The 26347-nt window shown below is 52.0% G+C and overlaps 1 protein-coding gene and 1 long non-coding RNA gene across 5 annotated transcripts in view; both read right to left on the bottom strand.

Annotated features, from left to right (window-relative positions):
- Positions 1 to 2520: 2520 nt before the first annotated feature.
- Positions 2521 to 7696, bottom strand: LOC134944066 (uncharacterized). Its single transcript, XR_010181843.1, has 2 exons — positions 4424 to 7696; positions 2521 to 4335 (listed from the first exon to the last, which is right to left on the bottom strand). It is a non-coding gene; the product is annotated as an uncharacterized LOC134944066 (long non-coding RNA).
- Positions 7697 to 7721: 25 nt separating this feature from the next.
- The window catches only part of STRADB (STE20 related adaptor beta), a 185093-nt gene continuing 166467 nt past the window's right edge, over positions 7722 to 26347 (bottom strand). For all 4 annotated transcript variants that reach the window (XM_063932599.1, XM_063932601.1, XM_063932602.1 and 1 more), the window contains 2 exons: positions 15460 to 15502; positions 7722 to 13733 (listed from right to left, as the gene is read on the bottom strand). In XM_063932599.1, coding sequence (XP_063788669.1) covers positions 13590 to 13733; positions 15460 to 15502 — 187 coding nt within the window. In that variant the 3' untranslated portion in view covers positions 7722 to 13589. The remainder of the gene's footprint in view (positions 13734 to 15459; positions 15503 to 26347) is intronic.

Genomic DNA, 26347 nt, shown 5'->3' with positions numbered 1-26347 from the left:
AATTAGTGCCCCCCTCTCTTTTTTACCCTTTTCTGTAGTGCAGGACTGCAGGGGAGAGTCAGGGAGACGTCCTTCCAGCGGAGCTGTGATGGAAAATGGCGCCCGTGTGCTGAGGAGATAGGCTCCGCCCCCTTCTCGGCGGCCTTTTCTCCCGCTTTTTGGTGAGTTCTGGCAGGGGTTAAAATACATCCATATAGCCCTGGGGGTTATATGTGGTGTATTTATGCCAGCCAAGGTGTTTACATTGCTGCTCAGGGCGCCCCCCCCTAGCGCCCTGCACCCTCAGTGACCGAAGTGTGAAGTGTGCCTGAGTAACAATGGCGCACAGCTGCAGTGCTGTGCGCTACCTTGTTGAAGACTGATGTCTTCTGCCGCCGATTTTTCCGGACCTCTTCTTGCTTCTGGCTCTGTAAGGGGGCCGGCGGCGCGGCTCTGGGACCGAGCTCCGAGGCTGGGCCTGTGTTCGGTCCCTCTGGAGCTAATGGTGTCCAGTAGCCTAAGAAGCCCAATCCACTCTGCACGCAGGTGAGTTCGCTTCTTCTCCCCTTAGTCCCTCGATGCAGTGAGCCTGTTGCCAGCAGGTCTCACTGAAAATAAAAAACCTAAAACTAAACTTTCACTAAGAAGCTCAGGAGAGCCCCTAGTGTGCACCCTTCTCGGCCGGGCACAAAAATCTAACTGAGGCTTGGAGGAGGGTCATAGGGGGAGGAGCCAGTGCACACCAGGTAGTCCTAAAGCTTTACTTTTGTGCCCAGTCTCCTGCGGAGCCGCTAATCCCCATGGTCCTTACGGAGTTCCCAGCATCCACTAGGACGTCAGAGAAACATTGTAACTCAGCTTAGTGGCGCACCTCCAACCTAACCTCAATTAACTGAGGGCCTTCACCAGCCCTGACTATAGTCTTCCTAATTGGTTGGTTTTGAAGTAATACCTTTTAAAAAAATCATTTGAGACCAGTGCATTGTCCCTTAGACTTTTGTCTTTTCCCCAAAACACAGTGCTAAAATGTCTAGTTACGGCACTGTTACTAGGTATCCATTTCCCTGGCCCTGAGCAGGTCCCCCTCACCAGATCCTCTCCAGGGGTGAGGGGGAGATGGGGGGGGGGGGGGGGGGGCGGGTGGCTGGTGTGGGATGGGGTGGGGGTGGCAAAGCATTTTGTCGCACATGGGCCCACCGCTCGCTAGTTCCGCCACTGCATTGGGCGTTGTGTTTCTAGTGGCAACTACATCTGCCAGAGGACGCAGAGACATTTTACATATTACTGAAGATAAATTGGTTTTGAGCTAATCTGATGATTCTGCCAATGGTTGTATCGACATCTGACGTCAGCCAGGACACTGGGGGAAAGGGGTTGGGGGGGGGGGAGGTCCCCCATCCTCTTCCTATCTACAACTGGAGAATGACCAGAAGGAGAAAATTCACCAGTTAGACCCCTGTACCTAATAGCAGGGAGGCAGTTACTTGACCGGCGGTCACAATACCAATGCCGGAATCCCACCCCGTTACAGTCCCGATGGTCTCTGGCCTTCCATTCATCGTCCTTTTCCTGTCCTCAATGGCTCTCGTTTCTCTCTACCCATCGGTAGTGGCTGCCATGTAGTATTTAGAACATGGGGAATTCAACATACTGAATGGCTGTGGAACTACACATTCTAGCATGCCCTGCTTCAGTTTTAGTATGTCCTAATATCAACATTGGCAGGGTGTGCTGGAACATGTAGTTCTGCAGCTGCTGGAGAGCTGAATACCCCGGATTTACCAGAAACAGGAAATATTGGTCAGTTACAGGCTGATGAGTAACAGATCCGGAGGCAGTGTTTCCCAAACTCCCCAGAATCACATCGCCGTAGAGTATCTGCATTTGTTTCACGGCGCCGTAGAGTATCTGCATTTGTTTCACGGCGCCGTAGAGTATCTGCATTTGTTTCACGGCGCCGTAGAGTATCTGCATTTGTTTCACGGCGCCGCTGGGATAAAAGATTTTTATTACTAAATTTTGGGGGGAAAATATTGAAGGAAGTAATTTGTGCCGGCTGTCATCCTTAGGCCAGTTGCGTGGCAGCGTACAGCTGGGCTTCCGAGTGTAAACGTGTTATGATTGGTAGCCACCAGCTCTGGTTTTTCCCATAAATAATTGTATTTGGTCCTGGACCAACACGTGGCACCCTTTGCTCCCTAGGCACACAGTTTGGGAACCACTGGCCACGGGGTGTATCCTGTGTTATCATTTGATAGATCTCCCCTCTAGCACCCGCCTGCCGGCTGTATCAGAGCCACACAAGCTGCAATCACTGTATACCGATACCAGGGTGTATATCCCTGGCACAGCCACTGATGGGTGACCTGCTCCCACACTTACAGATGGGGTGAGGGCGCTGGACCCTCTGGGCTGGATATACCTGGGGGGAGGCCCTGGATACAGGAGATACGTTTTCTCTGTGCCACGGACACATTGTATATCCCTGTATGGCACTGCGGGCACACGTGGCACCTGATAATAATACCTGCACATCTGCTCTCAGTAACAAATCACAATCATCTTTATTTAGTGTTATACAAATGTCACACACTCCACACGTCAGTATCATGGGAACAAGCACAGGGCAGAGGTAGATGTGAGAAGAGATTGCGGAGGACCCTTTATACGGAACGTCCAGACACTGGCCCCCAGCCCACACAGGGGAGATGCAGCAGCCCAGGAACTTTCACCAAGAGCCAGGGCACAAGGCCACATCGTACCATGGATACAACACTGATGGGGGTGTAATTGGGGCTAACAAGATATATTTGGGGATTAATACTGCAACAGCGATTTGTGCCCGGTCAGCCCTCCTCCAATTTACAATGTGACTGTGGATGGGATGTGATCAATGGGAAATCCAACCAATGACATCATCCTCGTCCATCCCTCTACTACAGGACCATGTAAATGGGACATCCAGCTGGATCCAGAGAAGCTCTACTGGGCTCCGCCAACTATACTGTGGGATTTATAATGTGACGGATGAGTTCTGGGGCTGGTTTGGGTTCCGTGCAGCAGCTCCACATCCTGACACGGAGAATGAGTCTGCTCGGTGCTGTACTATAACCCACAGTAATGAGTCCAATCTCCGCATCTCATCTTCACATAGAACAAGATCACAGTAATAAACACGCATGCAGATAACATTGTATAATGATGCGTTACATTATAATACACACAGTGATTATATTTCACAAGCAGCTGGAGGGCTCTTTGGTATTTGTACATTAAGGCACAGAAGGGTCAGTGGTTTCTCTCATACTCAGAAAAATAATGAAAATCTGTTTTCCCTTTGGCCTCGGACTTCACATTCACTTTGTCCTATAAATGAGCTGAGATTTGTGTTTCAGTAACAGCAGCAGAAAACATATAGACAATCACTACAGTCTATGGGGGGTCTGCGGTGATTCTCAGGGGCAGAGCTGGTGCCACACCTGCGTATTGGAAGCAGAAACCATACAGACAATCACTACAGTCTATGGGGGGTCTGCGGTGATTCTCAGGGGCAGAGCTGGTGCCACACCTGCGTATTGGAAGCAGAAACCATACAGACAATCACTACAGTCTATGGGGGTCTGCGGTGATTCTCAGGGGCAGAGCTGGTGCCACACCTGCGTATTGGAAGCAGAAACCATACAGACAATCACTACAGTCTATGGGGGTCTGCGGTGATTCTCAGGGACAGAGCTGGTGCCACACCTGCGTATTGGAAGCAGAAACCATACAGACAATCACTACAGTCTATGGGGGGCTGCAGTGATTCTCAGGGGCAGAGCTGGTGCCACACCTGTGTATTGGAAGCAGAAACCATACAGACAATCACTACAGTCTATGGGGGGCTGCGGTGATTCTCAGGGGCAGAGCTGGTGCCACACCTGCGTATTGGAAGCAGAAACCATACAGACAATCACTACAGTCTATGGGGGGCTGCAGTGATTCTCAGGGACAGAGCTGGTGCCACACCTGCCTATTGGAAGCAGAAACCATATAGACAATCACTACAGTCTATGGGGGTCTGCGGTGATTCTCGGACAGAGCTGGTGCCACACCTGCGTATTGGAAGCAGAAACCATACAGACAATCACTACAGTCTATGGGGGGCTGCAGTGATTCTCAGGGACAGAGCTGGTGCCACACCTGCCTATTGGAAGCAGAAACCATATAGACAATCACTACAGTCTATGGGGGTCTGCGGTGATTCTCGGACAGAGCTGGTGCCACACCTGTGTATTGGAAGCAGAAACCATACAGACAATCACTACAGTCTATGGGGGGCTGCAGTGATTCTCAGGGGCAGAGCTGGTGCCACACCTGCGTATTGGAAGCAGAAACCATATAGACAAGCACTACAGTCTATGGGGGTCTGCGGTAATTCTCAGGGGCAGAGCTGGTGCCACACCTGTGTATTGGAAGCAGAAACCATACAGACAATCACTACAGTCTATGGGGGGCTGCAGTGATTCTCAGGGACAGAGCTGGTGCCACACCTGCCTATTGGAAGCAGAAACCATATAGACAATCACTACAGTCTATGGGGGTCTGCGGTGATTCTCGGACAGAGCTGGTGCCACACCTGTGTATTGGAAGCAGAAACCATACAGACAATCACTACAGTCTATGGGGGGCTGCAGTGATTCTCAGGGGCAGAGCTGGTGCCACACCTGTGTATTGGAAGCAGAAACCATACAGACAATCACTACAGTCTATGGGGGGCTGCGGTGATTCTCAGGGGCAGAGCTGGTGCCACACCTGCGTATTGGAAGCAGAAACCATACAGACAATCACTACAGTCTATGGGGGGCTGCAGTGATTCTCAGGGACAGAGCTGGTGCCACACCTGCCTATTGGAAGCAGAAACCATACAGACAATCACTACAGTCTATGGGGGGCTGCAGTGATTCTCAGGGGCAGAGCTGGTGCCACACCTGTGTATTGGAAGCAGAAACCATACAGACAATCACTACAGTCTATGGGGGGCTGCGGTGATTCTCAGGGGCAGAGCTGGTGCCACACCTGCGTATTGGAAGCAGAAACCATACAGACAATCACTACAGTCTATGGGGGGCTGCAGTGATTCTCAGGGACAGAGCTGGTGCCACACCTGCCTATTGGAAGCAGAAACCATATAGACAATCACTACAGTCTATGGGGGTCTGCGGTGATTCTCGGACAGAGCTGGTGCCACACCTGCGTATTGGAAGCAGAAACCATACAGACAATCACTACAGTCTATGGGGGGCTGCAGTGATTCTCAGGGACAGAGCTGGTGCCACACCTGCCTATTGGAAGCAGAAACCATATAGACAATCACTACAGTCTATGGGGGTCTGCGGTGATTCTCGGACAGAGCTGGTGCCACACCTGTGTATTGGAAGCAGAAACCATACAGACAATCACTACAGTCTATGGGGGGCTGCAGTGATTCTCAGGGGCAGAGCTGGTGCCACACCTGCGTATTGGAAGCAGAAACCATATAGACAAGCACTACAGTCTATGGGGGTCTGCGGTAATTCTCAGGGGCAGAGCTGGTGCCACACCTGCGTATTGGAAGCAGAAACCATATAGACAATCACTACAGTCTATGGGGGGCTGCGGTGATTCTCAGGGGCAGAGCTGGTGCCACACCTGCCTATTGGAAGCAGAAACCATATAGACAATCACTACAGTCTATGGGGGTCTGCGGTGATTCTCGGACAGAGCTGGTGCCACACCTGCGTATTGGAAGCAGAAACCATACAGACAATCACTACAGTCTATGGGGGGCTGCAGTGATTCTCAGGGGCAGAGCTGGTGCCACACCTGTGTATTGGAAGCAGAAACCATACAGACAATCACTACAGTCTATGGGGGGCTGCAGTGATTCTCAGGGGCAGAGCTGGTGCCACACCTGTGTATTGGAAGCAGAAACCATACAGACAATCACTACAGTCTATGGGGGGCTGCAGTGATTCTCAGGGGCAGAGCTGGTGCCACACCTGCGTATTGGAAGCAGAAACCATATAGACAAGCACTACAGTCTATGGGGGTCTGCGGTAATTCTCAGGGGCAGAGCTGGTGCCACACCTGCGTATTGGAAGCAGAAACCATACAGACAATCACTACAGTCTATGGGGGTCTGCGGTGATTCTCGGACAGAGCTGGTGCCACACCTGCGTAATGGAAGCAGAAACCATACAGACAATCACTACAGTCTATGGGGGGTCTGCGGTGATTCTCGGACAGAGCTGGTGCCACACCTGCGTATTGAAAGCAGAAACCATATAGACAATCACTACAGTCTGTGGGGGTCTGCTGTAATGCTCGGGGGCAGAGCTGGTGCCACACTGGTGTATTGGAAGCAGTGATGTATGTGTTGGTAACACCAGAGGAAATCAGCTATGGAATCACTAATCTATGGGGTTCTGCGGTAATGCTTGGGGGCAGAGCTGGTGCCACGCCTGCGTATTGGAAGCAGAAACCATATAGACAATCACTACAGTCTGTGGGGGTCTGCGGTGATTCTCAGGGGCAGAGCTGGTGCCACACCTGCGTATTGGAAGCAGAAACCATACAGACAATCACTACAGTCTATGGGGGTCTGCAGTGATTCTCAGGGGCAGAGCTGGTGCCACACCTGCGTATTGGAAGCAGAAACCATACAGACAATCACTACAGTCTATGGGGGTCTGCAGTGATTCTCAGGGGCAGAGCTGGTGCCACACCTGCGTATTGGAAGTAGTAGTCAGCTATGGAATCACTAATCTCTGGTGGTCTGCTGTAATGCTCGGGGGCAGAGCTGGTGCCACGCCAGCGTATTGGAAGTAGTAGTCAGCTATGGAATCACTAATCTATGGGGGTCTGCGGTAATGATCGGGGGGCAGAGCTGGTACCACACTGGTGTATTGGAAGCAGTGATGTATGTGTTGGTAACACCAGAGGAAATCAGCTATGGAATCACTAATCTATGGGGGTCTGCGGTAATGCTCGGGGGGCAGAGCTGGTGCCACGCCTGCATATTGGAAGTAGTAGTCAGCTATGGAATCACTAATCTATGGGGGTCTGCGGTAATTCTCAGGGGCAGAGCTGGTGCCACACCTGCATATTGGAAGTAGTAGTCAGCTATGGAATCACTAATCTCTGGTGGTCTGCTGTAATGCTCGGGGGCAGAGCTGGTGCCACACTGGTGTATTGGAAGCAGTGATGTATGTGTTGGTAACAGCAGAGGAAATCAGCTATAGAATCACTAATCTATGGGGGTCTGCGGTAATTCTCAGGGGCAGAGCTGGTGCCACACCTGCATATTGGAAGCAGAAACCATACAGACAATCACTACAGTCTATGGGGGTCTGCGGTGATTCTCAGGGGCAGAGCTGGTGCCACACCTGCGTATTGGAAGTAGTAGTCAGCTATGGAATCACTAATCTCTGGTGGTCTGCGGTAATGCTCGGGGGCAGAGCTGGTGCCACACTGGTGTATTGGAAGCAGTGATGTATGTGTTGGTAACACCAGAGGAAATCAGCTATGGAATCACTAATTTATGGGGGGTCTGCGGTAATGCTCGGGGGGCAGAGCTGGTGCCACGCCAGCGTATTGGAAGGAGTGATCAATGTGTCAGTAACAGCAGCAGAAATGATGGCGGAGAGCCTGGCTGGTATTTTCCATATTACTCCACCAAATGCTTCTATTACTTTGGTCATTCCTCCCCCCCCCCCCCCCCCCCCATGCAGCAGTCACGCTGGGATCCTTACCATTGTGCAGAACACGGCCAGCGTGCTGGGTCATGTGTCACTGCTCTTATTGCTGCCTGGCAGCTGTGCTCTTGTGCTCCATTGGTGGGGGGCAGGTTTGGAGCACACGTCTGCCACTGGCTCCCCATTGCTGGACCTTACTGCGACAGGCTTGGTGTGCACTTCCCCTCTGCTGATGCCCCGGCTAGAGGCTGCAGACAGTCATCTGCACAGGAGCTGTTGCCCTCACCTTCAGGACTGTGCCAGTGTACCCTCCAAGCTCTGTGGACAGGCTGACATCAGGAGTGGACAGCATTGTGGAAATCGGAGCTTCCCATGCTTCTATGAATCGCTCTCCCCATACTAGCTGGTGGTGGATCGCCCTGAGTCCGTTCCATGCAGTAGGTCTCGATAACATGAGGGTCTCATCGGATATGGATAACTAATCTAGGAGGGTCACCACAGCATCCCATTACAATACAGGGCTCTACAATTCGTGGTGTGGTCACTGATCTGAGGGTCCTTACCAAGGCTATGGTGGCATTGCTGCGGTCGAAAGGGGTGATAATGTGACCCGAAGATCATCCAGTAATGAAATTATTAAGGCCAGATCATCTTCCTAGGGCCCATATATCACTGAGTACAGAGACGTTAGAACAGCATGGTTGGGTGGTCAACTCTGCAGAGTTCAGCCAAATCCCATCACAGCATGAATATAGGTAGGTAGATGATCCTATCGGGCAAAAAGTTCTCTTTCAAAACAAGTGTCTCTGTGTGGAGTGGTGAGGCAAGATGGTTTCCTACTTTGAAGGCACCCTGTTCGGGCATTTACACTTGTACTGTAATTTCTCGCCTACTGGTTTCAATCCAATCCTTACCTGACCACTCAAGTGTTCATGTTCTCACTGACAACCCCTCAGTCCTTCCTTTGGGGGCTCAGTGGACACAATCTGGACCTGAAAAGATCTCGTTGTGCATGAAAAGAAGCTGCCACTGATATCTGCAGCCTTCATCTTAGGAAGCGGAAAACTGGGAAGCCAATTTTCTAAGCTGGACCACAATTCATCCCCGGAAGAGGTCTGTTCATTCGGTGGTGAACTAAGAAACACAGAATGCGACGGCAGATAAGAACCACTTGGCCCATCTAGTCTGCCCATCTACACACACAGCTGTGTTAATTTCTATCAGGAGCCAATTATCCTACCAATATATTTTTGGATTGTGGGAGGAAACCGGAGTACCCAGAGGAAACCCACGCAAGTACGGGGAGAATATACAAACTCCACACAGTTGGGGTCATGGTTGGAATTGAACCCATGACCTTAGCGCTATGAGGCAGCAGTGCGAACCATTACACCATCCGTGCTGCCCTTGATGATCTGTTGACAGAACATAAGGTGCCACTTTATGGGAAGCGGCAGGGATTCGGTACCAGTACAGGCTTGAGACCATGACTAAGGACTGAAAACCAGCATCTTCTATGCATTTGGAGGATGTACATATCCATGTGTGAAAGGAAGTGGTACTTACATCTTCGTTCCAACTAGCTTCCTGTTTTCATACTTGCAGGACGGCTTGGACAGCGGTATGAAGCCGACTTCCCTGAAGGTGCAGGTTTGGCGCTTTCCATATTCTTTCAGCTAGAGATATGCAGTTTGGCTTTGGCTCTGCTTTTCCCGCCAAATTCAGATTCCAAAATGTCAACTTTTGGCACCAAAACGTCATTTTGTGGCAATGGAAAATGACATTTTGGCAGGAAAACATCTTCCATGGACAAAAATGACGCTTTGGCACCAATAGACGCTTTGCAATCCGAATTTGGTGGGAATATCCAAGCCAAATTCGATCCGCATATCTCTACTTTCAACAGAAGCTGTCCGGCAGCCCTGCAGTTATAGCATTACGTCCGGTGGTTCTTCATATCCAACCGTATGATATTCTCCTGCTTGTCCCATGGATCTGAGGTTTCTGACATGGAAAGTTTATTCCTGGTCATTTTTTCGGCCCAGCAGGTTGCTGCGTCAGCGGCCAGTATCTGTTATTTTCATCCTGCGTACCAGACCTTAATTCCAACAGAAGGCCTCCAATGAAGCAAGATATTGTGATCCCTGCTCTGGGCTGGATCCTGCCTCAGACACTGGAATTTCTTGACCCTGTCCACGCTTTGTAGATCTTGGTGCACAGAACCACTCCTTTCCATAACACAACCAGCGCCCTGGTGCTCTTTGATATACACAAGTGAGACTAACCAGTGTCGGTGGGCAGATGGACCATGGTGGGTGTATGTTTTGGAAGGGGCTGATCTCGGTGGCCCATTCTACTACAATGCTGCATGCTTTCTGGGTGGTATGACATGGTGACTTGGTGGAGCAGATGTGCAAAGTGGCCGCTGAGTCCTCTATTCAAACATCTACAAAGTTCTACAAGTTTTATGTTTTTGTAACGACATATGCCAGCTTTAGGCTTAAAGACTTGTGTGCAGCCATAGCTATTTGCACCCTCCCTCAGGGGCATCAGCATTGTCTAAGCATCCCCCCGATGTTAGCGGAGAGGATGTATGGTATTCACCAATAAAAGCATGTCTCTTCATCCATCTGGGGGTCACCGTCTGTTTTACACTCTGCGTCTCAGTGCTGGCTCCCAATGAATGTGTTATATACACTATTTCATAGGGCAGACGTGTATGGTGGGAAGCGCACTCCTGAAGTAACAGTGAGTAATAAGACACAGAAATAAGGGGGACATGTACTAAGCAGTGATAAAAGTGAAGAAGTTGCTTGGTATACTTTTATAGTATGCCAAATTCTAAATGTTACGTCACTTTTGATTGGTTGCCATGGGCAGCTTCTCCACTGGCTCACTTCTCCACCTTTATCACTGCTTAGTAAATGTCGCCCTTAGTGCTATAGGTGGTAAGAGGTTCTCTGCAGCTCTGCACCATAACGACAGAGGGAGTAATTCTGCTGCATCTGAAGGAGACCTCCCAGTGACTAACCACATAGGTTTTACTGAAGAGATGCTCATACCAATATTCCACTAAAATCCCGGTCCGACCTGGGATTTGGAACACTGTTCCAAGGTGGGACTCACCTGTTCCCACTGCGGCACTGACCCGGATTATTCCCGGGTCTGCCCCGTTTTCACTGCGGCACCGACCCGGATTATTCCCCGATCTGCCCCGTTCTCACTGCAGCACCGACCCGGATTATTCCCCGATCTGCCCCGTTCTCACTGCGGCACCGACCCGGATTATTCCCCGATCTGCCCCGTTTCACACTGCGGCACTGACCCAGATTATTCCCGGATCTGCCCCGTTCTCACTGCGCACCGACCCGGATTATTCCCCGATCTGCCCCGTTCTCACTGCAGCACCGACCCGGATTATTCCCCGATCTGCCCTGTTCTCACTGCAGCACCGACCCAGGATTATTCCCCGATCTGCCCCGTTCTCACTGCGGCACCGACCCGGATTATTCCCGGGTCTGCCCCGTTTTCACTGCAGCAGCCGACCCGGATTATTCCCCGATCTGCCCCGTTCTCACTGCAGCACCGACCCGGATTATTACCCCGATCTGCCCCGTTCTCACTGCAGCACCGACCCGGATTATTCCCCGATCTGCCCCGTTCTCACTGCGGCACCGACCCGGATTATCCCGGGTCTGCCCCGTTTTCACTGCAGCACCGACCCGGATTATTCCCCCGATCTGTCCCGTTCTCACTGCGGCACCGACCCGGATTATTCCCCGATCTGCCCGTTCTCACTGCGGCACCGACCCGGATTATTCCCCGATCTGCCCCGTTCTCACTGCGGCACCGACCCTGATTATTCTGGATCTGCCCCGTTCTCACTGCGGCAACCGACCCGGATTATTCCCGGATCTGCCCGTTCTCACTGCGGCACCGACCCGGATTATTCCCCGATCTGCCCTGTTCTCACTGCGGCACTGACCCGGATTATTCCCGATCTGCCCCGTTCTCACTGCGGCACTGACCCGGATTATTCCCCGATCTGCCCCGTTCTCACTGCGGCACTGACCCGGATTATTCCCCGATCTGCCCCGTTCTCACTGCGGCACCGACCCGGATTATTCCCCGATCTGCCCCGTTCTCACTGCGGCACTGACCCGGATTATTCCCGATCTGCCCCGTTCTCACTGCGGCACTGACCCGGATTATTCCCCGATCTGCCCCGTTCTCACTGCGGCACTGACCCAGGATTATTCCCCGATCTGCCCCGTACTCACTGCGGCACTGACCCGGATTATTCCCGGATCTGCCCCGTTCTCACTGCGGCACTGACCCGGATTATTCCCCGATCTGCCCCGTTCTCACTGCGGCACTGACCCGGATTATTCCCCGATCTGCCCCGTTCTCACTGCGGCACCGACCCGGATTATTCCCGGGTCTGCCCGTTCTCACTGCGGCACCGATCCGGATTATTCCCCGATCTGCCCCGTTCTCACTGCGGCACCGACCCGGATTATTCCCGATCTGCCCCGTTCTCACTGCGGCACCGACCCGGATTATTCCCGGGTCTGCCCCGTTCTCACTGCGCACCGACCCGGATTATTCCCCGATCTGCCCCGTTCTCACTGCGGCACCGACCCGGATTATTCCCCGATCTGCCCCGTTCTCACTGCGGCACCGACCCAGATTATTCCCCGATCTGCCCCGTTCTCACTGCGGCACCGACCCAGTCTGCTGTCCCATGGAGCCCAGCTCTCTGCCAGCTGCTGCGCTGACCCTCCCTTGTGCTGACCCCAGGCAGCCCACCCCAGTCTGCGGACACTGGCAGATACGGGCTCTCGCAATGCTGGGGTCCCGGGTTGTATGACATGGGTTACCGGTTTCCTTGGGACCCTTTTTCAGTGAATGCTGTAGTATCAATAGCAAACTCAATAGTTACCGCTCCTATATAATGTGCAGACCTGTACTGGGACACACTGGCGGTAATGTAGTAAGACAGCGCGCAGGACTGGCCGGAGAAGGGAGCGGTGTGTGTCGCTGTTACTAACACGCTTATTCCCATCCATGTGCGATTAGTGTGTAGGGAACGGCGCACATTAACACCTCGTGATCTGTGATAGATGAAGCGACGTCTATGACTTCTGCTACGAGTCCGGTCGCTGCAGCGCCTCTTCCTATACACAGATGGGGCAACTCAGCACCACTTTCCGAATACGATATGCAGGTACAGACTGGTCACTGGTTTCCCCAGCATTACGGAGACACAAGCTTGGTGGTCTGCACCTGGCATGTTACAGGGGGTTCACTACGATATGCCGGCGGTCGGGCTCCCGGCGACCAGCATACCGGCGCCGGGAGCCCGACCACTGGCTTACAGACAGTGTGGCGAGCGCACACACTACGTGCGCCACACTATTTTATTCTCCACCAGGGGGGTCGTAGACCCCACGAGGGAGAATAAGTGTCGGTATGCCGGCTGCCGGGATCCCGGCGCCGGTATACTGTGCGCCGGGATCCCGTCAGTCGGCATACCAGGGGCTTTCTGTGCTATACACAATGTCTGCAACACAACAACAGCCCAATAGTCACACCTGTCACACTAACACTTACTGAGCAATTACCTCAATGATGGCGTCAGCAACACAAGAGAAATCAAACCTCTACATCTATAATATATATAATAGAAAAGCCTTAATATTGCGCAGCGTTCATTCCTGTGCGGTCTGTAAGTGCAATGTCTGAATATTCACATTACGCTCTCCCAGCATAAACAAAAATATATATTTATATAAAAACTTACATATACACTAAAGCCCTCGGACTGTTCACCAGATTTCATATTTAAGGCAAAAACAAAAAAGGATACTCCGCGTCTTACAGAAAACCGTATTATTAAAATGTCCATTCTTTATCTTCAGCCGTCGCCTTACTGCAATTGTTCTGATGTGTCGGCAGTAAGCCGGCCGAGCTGTGCTTCCACCTTTGTGCCACATGGGGCAGCAGTGAGAGTATGGAGCCCGGTGTCTGCTCTCTTGCCTGCAGGAGTGATACAAGCACAGTCAGTATACTGCCAGCCTACAGGTCACCCATCTACTGCTGGGGTGGAAGCTGGAGCCGAATGACATCACTGCGCCACGCACAATGATGTCATCAAGTCCTGCCTCTACCGGCTGGGGGGGGGGGGCAGGGGGATGCTGACAGCGCCCCATCTCTTATATCCTGGCACCCAGGGGGGCCCTCAGTCACGGTCACAGACACTAAGCCATGGGGTGAGAAAAGCCTCAGCAATGAAAGGGTCAAAAAAAAAAGTATCATTGTTTCAGAATATTGTTATTTACATAGAGGAGTATATACGCTTTGGCGTGATCCATGACGCCTCCTGTTACATGTAACGTGTCGCCATATAGCTGCCATTCATCACTGTGACGGGAGGTAAAGGTTAGTGCCCTGCCCAACATATATATCCCTCTGTCACCCGTCCTCATCACATATACTCTCAGATCACCGCCTCCGACCAGCGTGCACTTTCTCTTCCTGCAGGAAGGTCTGCGTACCTGGGGCTGCATGCCAGAATCGCCAGATACCCTTCCCCTCCAATGTGCCTCCATCTCCCCTCCTCCAACCTGCCCTCTGCCATCCTGCCACCCCCCCATATTCCAACCTCAGCCATGCTCCCCACTCCCATAATGCCACCACCCCTCCCCCTCCTGCTGCCACCACAACTCCCCCCTCCCCCTCCTGCTGCCACCCCCGCCTCCCTCCCATGCTGCCACCACCCCTCCCCCTCCTGCTGCCACCACAACTCCCCCCTCCCGCCACCATGCTGCCACCACCCCTCCCCCTCCTGCTGCCACCACCCCTTCCCCCTCCCATGCTGCCACCACCCCTCCCCCTCCTGCTGCCACCACCCCTCCCTTGCTGCCACCACCCCTCCCCCCTCCCTCCCCTGCTGCTGCCAACACCCCTCACCCTCCCTCCCCTGCTGCCAACACCCCTCCCCTGCTGCCGCCACCCCTCCCTGCTGCCGCCACCCCTCCCCCCTCTCTCCCCTTCTGCTGCCGCCACCCCTCCCTCCCTGCTGCCGCCACCCCTCCCCCCTCTCTCCCCTTCTGCTGCCGCCACCGCCTCCCCCCTCTGCTGCCAACACCCCTCCCTCCCCTGCTGCCGCCACCCCTCCCTCCCCTGCTGCCGCCACCCCTCCCTCCCTGCTGCCGCCACCCCTCCCCCCTCCCTCCCCTGCTGCCGCCACCCCTCCCCTGCTGCCAACAACCCCTCCCCCTCCCTCCCCTGCTGCCGCCACCCCTCCCCCCTCTGCTGCCGCCACCCCTCCCTCTCCTGCTGCCAACACCCCTCCCCCTTCCTCCCCTGCTGCGCCACCCCTCCCCCCTCCCTCCCCTGCTGCCGCCACCCCTCCCTCTCCTGCTGCCGCCACCACTCTCCCCACTCCCTCCCCTGCTGCCGCCACCACTCTCCCCACTCCCTCCCTGCTGCCGCCACCACTCTCCCCCCTCCCTCCCATGCTGCCACCACACCTCCCCCCTCTATGCTGCCACCACCCCTCCCACCTCCCTCCCATGCTGCCACCACCCCTCCCTCCCATGCTGCCACCACCCCTCCCCTCCTGCTGCCACCACCCCTCCCCCTCCTGCTGCCACCACCCCTCCCTCCCATGCTGCCACCACCACTCCCCCCTCCCTCCCATGCTGTGTGATTGGGTCTTTGCCTCTGAAATTAAACTACAGTTAATATTAAAATAACTTACCGGCCTGAAGAAGGGATGAGACAGCAGAGTCCCAGCTGACGGCCTATGTGATACACACAGAGGGAACACAAGGTTATTGTGCATATACAACAGAGAGAACAGGACCACACACAGGTGCGTTACACAATAGCAGAGACAGAGAACAGGACCACACGCAGGTGCGTTACACAGTAGCAGAGAGAGAGAGAGAGAGAGAGAACAGGACCACACACAGGTGCGTTACACAATAGCAGAGAGAGAGAACAGGACCACACACAGGTGCGTTACACAATAGCAGAGAGAGAGAGAGAGAACAGGACCACACACAGGTGCGTTACACAATAGCAGAGAGAGAGAACAGGACCACACACAGGTGCGTTACACAATAGCAGAGAGAGAGAGAGAACAGGACCACACACAGGTGCGTTACACAATAGCAAAGAGAGAGAACAGGACCACACACAGGTGCGTTACACAATAGCAGAGAGAGAGAGAGAGAGAACAGGACCACACACAGGTGCGTTACACAATAGAAGAGAGAGACAGACCACACACAGGTGCGTTACACAATAGCAGAGAGAGAGAGAGAACAGGACCACACACAGGTGCGTTACACAATAGCAGAGAGAGAGAGAGAACAGGACCACACACAGGTGCGTTACACAATAGCAGAGAGAGAGAGAGAGAACAGGACCACACACAGGTGCGTTACACAATAGCAGAGAGAGAGAGAGAGAGAGAACAGGACCACACACAGGTGCGTTACACAATAGCAGAGAGAGAGAGAGAGAGAGAACAGGACCACACACAGGTGCGTTACACAATAGAAGAGAGAGAACAGGACCACACGCAGGTGCGTTACACAATAGCAAAGAGAGAGAACAGGACCACACACAGGTGCGTTACACAATAGCAAAGAGAGAGAACAGGACCACACATAGGTGAGTTACACAATAGCAGAGAGAGAGAGAGAACAGGACCACACACATGTGCGTTACACAATAGCAAAGAGAGAGAACAGGACCACACACAGGTGCGTTACACAATAGAAGAGAGAAACAGGACCACACGCAGGTGCATTACACAATAGCAAAGAGAGAGAACAGGACCACACACAGGTGCGTTACACAATAGCAAAGAGAGAGAACAGGACCACACATAGGTGAGTTACACAATAGCAGAGAGAGAGAGAGAACAGGACCACACACATGTGCGTTACACAATAGCAAAGAGAGAGAACAGGACCACACGCAGGTGCGTTACACAATAGCAAAGAGAGAGAACAGGACCACACACAGGTGCGTTACACAATAGCAAAGAGAGAGAACAGGACCACACACAGGTGCGTTACACAATAGCAGAGAGAGAGAGAGAGAACAGGACCACACACAGGTGCGTTACACAATAGCAAAGAGAGAGAAAAGGACCACACACAGGTGCGTTACACAATAGCAGAGAGAGAGAGAGAGAGAGAACAGGACCACACACAGGTGCGTTACACAATAGCAAAGAGAGAGAACAGGACCACACACAGGTGCGTTACACAATAGCAGAGAGAGAGAGAGAGAGAGAGAGAACAGGACCACACACATGTGCGTTACACAATAGAAGAGAGAGAACAGGACCACACACAGGTGCGTTACACAATAGCAGAGAGAGAGAGAGAGAACAGGACCACACACAGGTGCGTTACACAATAGCAAAGAGAGAGAACAGGACCACACGCAGGTGCGTTACACAATAGCAAAGAGAGAGAACAGGACCACACACAGGTGCGTTACACAATAGCAAAGAGAGAGAACAGGACCACACGCAGGTGCGTTACACAATAGCAAAGAGAGAGAACAGGACCACACACAGGTGCGTTACACAATAACAGAAAGAGAGAGAGAGAACAGGACCACACGCAGGTGCGTTACACAATAGCAGAGACAGAGAGAGAGAGAGAACAGGACCACACACAGGTGCGTCACACAATAGCAGAGAGAGAGAACAGAACCACACACAGGTGCGTTACACAATAGCAGAGACAGAGAGAGAGAGAGAACAGGACCACACACAGGTGCGTTACACAATAGCAGAGAGAGAGAACAGGACCACACACAGGTGCGTTACACAATAGCAGAGATACAGAGAACAGGACCACACACAGGTGCGTTACACAATAGCAGAGATACAGAGAACAGGACCACACGCAGGTGCGTTACACAATAGCAAAGAGAGAGAACAGGACCACACACAGGTGCATTACACAATAGCAAAGAGAGAGAACAGGACCACACACAGGTGCGTTACACAATAGCAAAGAGAGAGAACAGGACCACACACAGGTGCGTTACACAAAAGCAGAGAGAGAGAGAGAACAGGACCACACACAGGTGCGTTACACAATAGCAAAGAGAGAGAACAGGACCACACACAGGTGCGTTACACAATAGCAGAGAGAGAGAGAGAACAGGACCACACACAGGTGCGTTACACAATAGCAAAGAGAGAGAACAGGACCACACACAGGTGCGTTACCCAATAGCAGAGAGAGAGAGAGAGAGAGAGAGAGAGAACAGGACCACACACAGGTGCGTTACACAATAGAAGAGAGAGAACAGGACCACACACAGGTGCTTGTTACACAATAGCAGAGAGAGAGAGAGAACAGGACCACATGCATGTGCGTTACACAATAGCAGAGAGAGAGAACAGGGCCACACACAGGTACGTTACACAATAGCAGAGAGAGAGAGAGAACAGGGCCACACACAGGTGCGTTACACAATAGCAGAGAGAGAGAGAGAACAGGACCACACACAGGTGCATTACACAATAGCAGAGAGAGAGAGAGAGAGAGAACAGGACCACACACAGGTGCGTTACACAATAGCAGAGAGAGAGAACAGTACCACACACAGGTGCGTTACACAATAGCAGAGAGAGAGAGAACAGGACCACACACAGGTGCGTTACACAATAGAAGAGAGAGAGAGAACAGGACCACACACAGGTGCATTACACAATAGCAGAGAGAGAGAACAGTACCACACACAGGTGCGTTACACAATAGTAGAGAGAGAGAACAGGACCACACACAGGTGCGTTACACAATAGGAGATAGAGAGAACAGGACCACACACAGGTGCGTTACACAATAGAAGAGAGAGAGAGAACAGGACCACACACAGGTGCGTTACACAATAGCAGAGAGAGAGAGAGAACAGGGCCTACACACAATAGCAGAGAGAGAGAGAGAGAGAGAACAGGACCACACACAGGTGCGTTACACAATAGGAGATAGAGAGAACAGGACCACACACAGGTGCGTTACACAATAGGAGAGATAGAGAGAATAGGGCCACACACAGGTGCGTTACACAATAGCAGAGAGAGAGAGAACAAGGCCACACACAGGTGCGTTACACAACAGCAGAGAGAGAGAGAGAACAGGGCCACACACAGGTGCGTTACACAATAGCAGAGAGAGAGAGAACAGGACCAAACGCAGGTGCGTTACACAATAGCAGAGAGAGAGAGAGAACAGGACCACACACAGGTGCGTTACACAATAGGAGATAGAGAGAACAGGACCACACGCAGGTGCGTTACACAATAGCAGAGAGAGAGAGAACAGGACCACACGCAGGTGCGTTACACAATAGCAGAGAGAGAGAAAGAACAGGACCACACGCAGGTGCGTTACACAATAGAAGAGAGAGAACAGGACCACACGCAGGTGCGTTACACAATAGCAGAGAGAGAGAGAGAGAACAGGACCACACACAGGTGCGTTACACAATAGGAGATAGAGAGAACAGGACCACACACAGGTGCGTTACACAATAGCAGAGAGAGAGAGAACAGGACCACACGCAGGTGCGTTACACAATAGCAGAGAGAGAGAAAGAACAGGACCACACGCAGGTGCGTTACACAATAGAAGAGAGAGAACAGGACCACACGCAGGTGCGTTACACAATAGCAGAGAGAGAGAGAGAGAACAGGACCACACACAGGTGCGTTACACAATAGGAGATAGAGAGAACAGGACCACACACAGGTGCGTTACACAATAGAAGAGAGAGAGAGAACAGGGCCACACACAGGTGCGTTACACAATAGCAGAGAGAGAGAGAACAAGGCCACACACAGGTGTGTTACACAACAGCAGAGAGAGAGAGAACAGGGCCACACACAGGTGCGTTACACAATAGCAGAGAGAGAGAGAACAGGACCACACGCAGGTGCGTTACACAATAGCAGAGAGAGAGAGAGAACAGGACCACACACAGGTGCGTTACACAATAGGAGATAGAGAGAACAGGACCACACACAGGTGCGTTACACAATAGAAGAGAGAGAGAGAACAGGGCCACACACAGGTGCGTTACACAATAGCAGAGAGAGAGAGAACAAGGCCACACACAGGTGCATTACACAATAGCAGAGAGAGAGAAAGAACAGGACCACACACAGGTGCGTTACACAATAGCAGAGAGAGAGAGAACAGGACCACACGCAGGTGCGTTACACAATAGCAGAGAGAGAGAAAGAACAGGACCACACGCAGGTGCGTTACACAATAGAAGAGAGAGAACAGGACCACACGCAGGTGCGTTACACAATAGCAGAGAGAGAGAGAGAACAGGACCACACACAGGTGCATTACACAATAGCAGAGAGAGAGAGAGAGAGAGAGAGAGAGAACAGGACCACACACAGGTGCGTTACACAATAGCAGAGAGAGAGAGAGAGAACAGGGCCACACGCAGGTGCGTTACACAATAGCAGAGGGAGAGAGAGAGAGAACAGGACCACACACAGGTGCGTTACACAATAGCAGAGAGAGAGAACAGGACCACACACAGGTGCGTTACACAATAGCAGAGAGAGAGAACAGGACCACACACAGGTGCGTTACACAATAGCAGAGAGAGAGAGAGAACAGGACCACACACAGGTGCGTTACACAATAGCAGAGAGAGAGAGAACAGGACCACACACAGGTGCGTTACACAATAGCAGAGAGAGAAAGAGAACAGGACCACACACAGGTGCATTACACAATAGCAGAGAGAGAGAGAGAGAGAGAACAGGACCACACACAGGTGCGTTACACAATAGCAGAGAGAGAAAGAGAACAGGACCACACACAGGTGCATTACACAATAGCAGAGAGAGAGAGAGAGAGAACAGGACCACACACAGGTGCGTTACACAATAGCAGAGAGAGAGAGAGAGCAGGGCCACACGCAGGTGCGTTACACAATAGCAGAGGGAGAGAGAGAGAACAGGACCACACACAGGTGCGTTACACAATAGCAGAGAGAGAAAGAGAACAGGACCACACACAGGTGCATTACACAATAGCAGAGAGAGAGAGAGAGAGAACAGGACCACACACAGGTGCGTTACACAATAGCAGAGAGAGAGAGAACAGGACCACACGCAGGTGCGTTACACAATAGCAGAGAGAGAGAGAGAACAGGACCACACACAGGTGCGTTACACAATAGCAGAGAGAGAGAGAGAACAGGACTACACACAGGTGCGTTACACAATAGCAGAGAGAGAGAGAACAGGACCACACACAGGTGCGTTACACAATAGCAGAGAGAGAGAGAGAAAAGGACCACACACAGGTGCATTACACAATAGCAGAGAGAGAGAGAGAACAGGACCACACGCAGGTGCGTTACACAATAGCAGAGAGAGAGAACAGGGCCACACACAGGTGCGTTACACAATAGCAGAGAGAGAGAACAGGGCCACACACAGGTGCGTTACACAATAGCAGAGAGAGAACAGGACCACACACAGGTGCGTTACACAATAGCAGAGAGAGAGAACAGGACCACACGCAGGTGCGTTACACAATAGCAGAGAGAGAGAGAGTACAGGACCACACGCAGGTGCGTTACACAATAGCAGAGAGAGAGAGAGAGAACAGGACCACACACAGGTGCGTTACACAATAGCAGAGAGAGAGAACAGGGCCACACACAGGTGCATTACACAATAGCAGAGAGAGAGAGAACAGGGCCACACACAGGTGCGTTACACAATAGCAGAGAGAGAGAGAGAACAGGGCCACACACAGGTGCGTTACACAATAGCAGAGAGAGAGAACAGGGCCACACACAGGTGCATTACACAATAGCAGAGAGAGAGAGAACAGGACCACACACAGGTGCGTTACACAATAGCAGAGAGAGAGAGAGAGAACAGGACCACACACAGGTGCGTTACACAGTAGCAGAGAGAGAGAGAGAACAGGACTACACGCAGGTGCGTTACACAATAGCAGAGAGAGAGAGAGAACAGGACCACACGCAGGTGCGTTACACAATAGCAGAGAGAGAGAGAGAACAGGACCACACGCAGGTGCGTTACACAATAGAGAGAGAGAGAGAGAACAGGACTACACGCAGGTGCGTTACACAATAGCAGAGAGAGAGAGAGAGAGAGAACAGGACCACACACAGGTGCGTTACACAATAGCAGAGAGAGAGAGAGAACATGACTACACGCAGGTGCGTTACACAGTAGCAGAGAGAGAGAACAGGGCCACACACAGGTGCGCTACACAATAGCAGAGAGAGAGAGAGAACAGGACCACACGCAGGTGCGTTACACAATAGCAGAGAGAGAGAGAGAGAGAGAGAGAGAGAGAGAGAACAGGACCACACACAGGTGCGTTACACAATAGCAGAGAGAGAGAGAGAGAGAGAGAACAGGGCCACACGCAGGTGCGTTACACAATAGCAGAGGGAGAGAGAGAGAACAGGACCACACACAGGTGCGTTACACAATAGCAGAGAGAGAGAGAGAACAGGACTACACGCAGGTGCGTTACACAATAGCAGAGAGAGAGAGAGAACAGGACCACACACAGGTGCGTTACACAATAGAAGAGAGAGAGAACAGGACCACACACAGGTGCGTTACACAATAGCAGAGAGAGAGAGAACAGGACCACACAAAGGTGCGTTACACAATAGCAGAGAGAGAGAGAGAACAGGACTACACACAGGTGCGTTACACAATAGCAGAGAGAGAGAGGGAGAGAACAGGACCACACGCAGGTGCGTTACACAATAGCAGAGAGAGAGAACAGGGCCACACACAGGTGCGTTACACAATAGCAGAGAGAGAGAGAACAGGGCCACACGCAGGTGCGTTACACAATAGCAGAGAGAGAGAACAGGGCCACACACAGGTGCGTTACACAATAGCAGAGAGAGAGAGAGAGAGAACAGGACCACACAAAGGTGCGTTACACAATAGCAGAGAGAGAGAGAGAGAGAACAGGACCACACAAAGGTGCGTTACACAATAGCAGAGAGAGAGAGAGAGAACAGGACCACACACAGGTGCGTTACACAGTAGCAGAGAGAGAGAGAGAACAGGACTACACGCAGGTGCGTTACACAATAGCAGAGAGAGAGAGAGAGAACAGGACCACACGCAGGTGCGTTACACAATAGCAGAGAGAGAGAGAGAGAACAGGACTACACGCAGGTGCGTTACACAATAGCAGAGAGAGAGAACAGGACCACACACAGGTGCGTTACACAATAGCAGAGAGAGAGAGAACAGGACCACACGCAGGTGCGTTACACAATAGAAGAGAGAGAGAGAGAACAGGACCACACACAGGTGCGTTACACAATAGCAGAGAGAGAGAGAGAACAGGACCACACACAGGTGCGTTACACAATAGCAGAGAGAGAGAGAGAGAACAGGACCACACGCAGGTGCGTTACACAATTGCAGAGAGAGAGAGAGAACAGGACCACACGCAGGTGCGTTACACAATAGCAGAGAGAGAGAGAGAACAGGACTACACGCAGGTGCGTTACACAATAGCAGAGAGAGACAGAGAACTGGACCACACGCAGGTGCGTTACACAATAGAAGAGAGAGAGAAAGAGAACAGGACCACACACAGGTGCGTTACACAATAGCAGAGAGAGAGAGAGAGAACAGGACTACACGCAGGTGCGTTACACAATAGCAGAGAGAGAGAGAACAGGACCACACGCAGGTGCGTTACACAATAGCAGAGAGAGAGAGAGAACAGGGCCACACACAGGTGCGTTACACAATAGCAGAGAGAGAGAGAGAGAGAACAGGACCACACACAGGTGCGTTACACAATAGCAGAGAGAGAGAGAGAACAGGGCCACACACAGGTGCGTTACACAATAGCAGAGAGAGAGAACAGGACCACACACAGGTGCGTTACACAATAGCAGAGAGAGAGAGAGAGAACAGGACCACACACAGGTGCGTTACACAGTAGCAGAGAGAGAGAGAGAACAGGACTACACGCAGGTGCGTTACACAATAGCAGAGAGAGAGAGAGAACAGGACCACACGCAGGTGCGTTACACAATAGCAGAGAGAGAGAGAGAACAGGACCACACACAGGTGCGTTACACAATAGCAGAGAGAGAGAGAGAGAACAGGACTACACGCAGGTGCGTTACACAATAGCAGAGAGAGAGAGAGAGAGAGAGAGAACAGGACCACACACAGGTGCGTTACACAATAGCAGAGAGAGAGAGAGAACATGACTACACGCAGGTGCGTTACACAGTAGCAGAGAGAGAGAGAGAACAGGGCCACACACAGGTGCGCTACACAATAGCAGAGAGAGAGAGAGAACAGGACCACACACAGGTGCGTTACACAATAGCAGAGAGAGAGAGAGAGAGAGAGAGAGAGAGAGAACAGGACCACACACAGGTGCGTTACACAATAGCAGAGAGAGAGAGAGAGAGAACAGGGCCACACGCAGGTGCGTTACACAATAGCAGAGGGAGAGAGAGAGAACAGGACCACACACAGGTGCGTTACACAATAGCAGAGAGAGAGAGAGAACAGGACTACACGCAGGTGCGTTACACAATAGCAGAGAGAGAGAGAGAACAGGACCACACACAGGTGCGTTACACAATAGAAGAGAGAGAGAACAGGACCACACACAGGTGCGTTACACAATAGCAGAGAGAGAGAGAACAGGACCACACAAAGGTGCGTTACACAATAGCAGAGAGAGAGAGAGAACAGGACTACACACAGGTGCGTTACACAATAGCAGAGAGAGAGAGAACAGGACCACACGCAGGTGCGTTACACAATAGCAGAGAGAGAGAACAGGGCCACACACAGGTGCGTTACACAATAGCAGAGAGAGAGAGAACAGGGCCACACGCAGGTGCGTTACACAATAGCAGAGAGAGAGAACAGGACCACACACAGGTGCGTTACACAATAGCAGAGAGATAGAGAGAGAGAACAGGACCACACACAGGTGCGTTACACAATAGCAGAGAGAGAGAGAGAGAACAGGACCACACAAAGGTGCGTTACACAATAGCAGAGAGAGAGAGAGAGAACAGGACCACACACAGGTGCGTTACACAATAGCAGAGAGAGAGAGAGAGAGAGAGAGAGAGAGCAGGACCACACGCAGGTGCGTTACACAATAGCAGAGAGAGAGAGAGAACAGGACTACACGCAGGTGCGTTACACAATAGCAGAGAGAGAGAGAGAGAGAGAGAACACAGGACCACACGCAGGTGCGTTACACAATAGCAGAGAGAGAGAGAGAACAGGACCACACACAGGTGCATTACACAATAGCAGAGAGAGAGAGAGAGAACAGGACCACACACAGGTGCGTTACACAATAGCAGAGAGAGAGAGAACAGGACCACACGCAGGTGCGTTACACAATTGCAGAGAGAGAGAGAGAACAGGACCACACGCAGGTGCGTTACACAATAGCAGAGAGAGAGAGAGAACAGGACTACACGCAGGTGCGTTACACAATAGCAGAGAGAGAGAGAGAACAGGACCACACGCAGGTGCGTTACACAATATCAGAGAGAGAGAGAGAGAACAGGGCCACACACAGGTGCGTTACACAATAGCAGAGAGAGAGAGAGAACAGGACCACACACAGGTGCGTTACACAATAGCAGAGAGAGAGAGAGAAGAGGACTACACGCAGGTGCGTTACACAATAGCAGAGAGAGAGAGAGAGAACAGGGCCACACACAGGTGCGCTACACAATAGCAGAGAGAGAGAGAGAACAGGACTACACGCAGGTGCGTTACACAATAGCAGAGAGAGAGAGAGAACAGGACCACACACAGGTGCGTTACACAATAGAAGAGAGAGAGAACAGGACCACACACAGGTGCGTTACACAATAGCAGAGAGAGAGAGAACAGGACCACACAAAGGTGCGTTACACAATAGCAGAGAGAGAACAGGACCACACACAGGTGCGTTACACAATAGCAGAGAGAGAGAGAGAGAACAGGACCACACGCAGGTGCATTACACAATAGCAGAGAGAGAGAGAGAGAACAGGACCACACACAGGTGCATTACACAATAGCAGAGAGAGAGAGAGAGAACAGGACCACACGCAGGTGCGTTACACAATAGCAGAGAGAGAGAGAGAACAGGACCACACACAGGTGCGTTACACAATAGCAGAGAGAGAGAGAGAGAGAACAGGACCACACGCAGGTGCATTACACAATAGCAGAGAGAGAGAGAGAACAGGACCACACGCAGGTGCGTTACACAATAGCAGAGAGAGAGAGAACAGGGCCACACGCAGGTGCGTTACACAATAGCAGAGAGAGAGAACAGGACCACACGCAGGTGCGTTACACAATAGCAGAGAGAGAGAACAGGACCACACGCAGGTGCGTTACACAATAGCAGAGAGAGAGAACAGGACCACACACAGGTGCGTTACACAATAGCAGAGAGAGAGAGAGAACAGGACCACACGCAGGTGCGTTACACAATAGCAGAGAGAGAGAGAGAGAGAACAGGACCACACGCAGGTGCGTTACACAATAGCAGAGAGAGAGAGAGAACAGGACCACACAC

Source organism: Pseudophryne corroboree, chromosome 7 (genome assembly GCF_028390025.1).
Source record: "Pseudophryne corroboree isolate aPseCor3 chromosome 7, aPseCor3.hap2, whole genome shotgun sequence".
NCBI lineage: Eukaryota > Metazoa > Chordata > Amphibia > Anura > Myobatrachidae > Pseudophryne > Pseudophryne corroboree.
The sequence above is the reverse complement of the archived record's forward strand: the minus strand, read 5'-3'. Positions and strand labels throughout refer to the sequence as shown.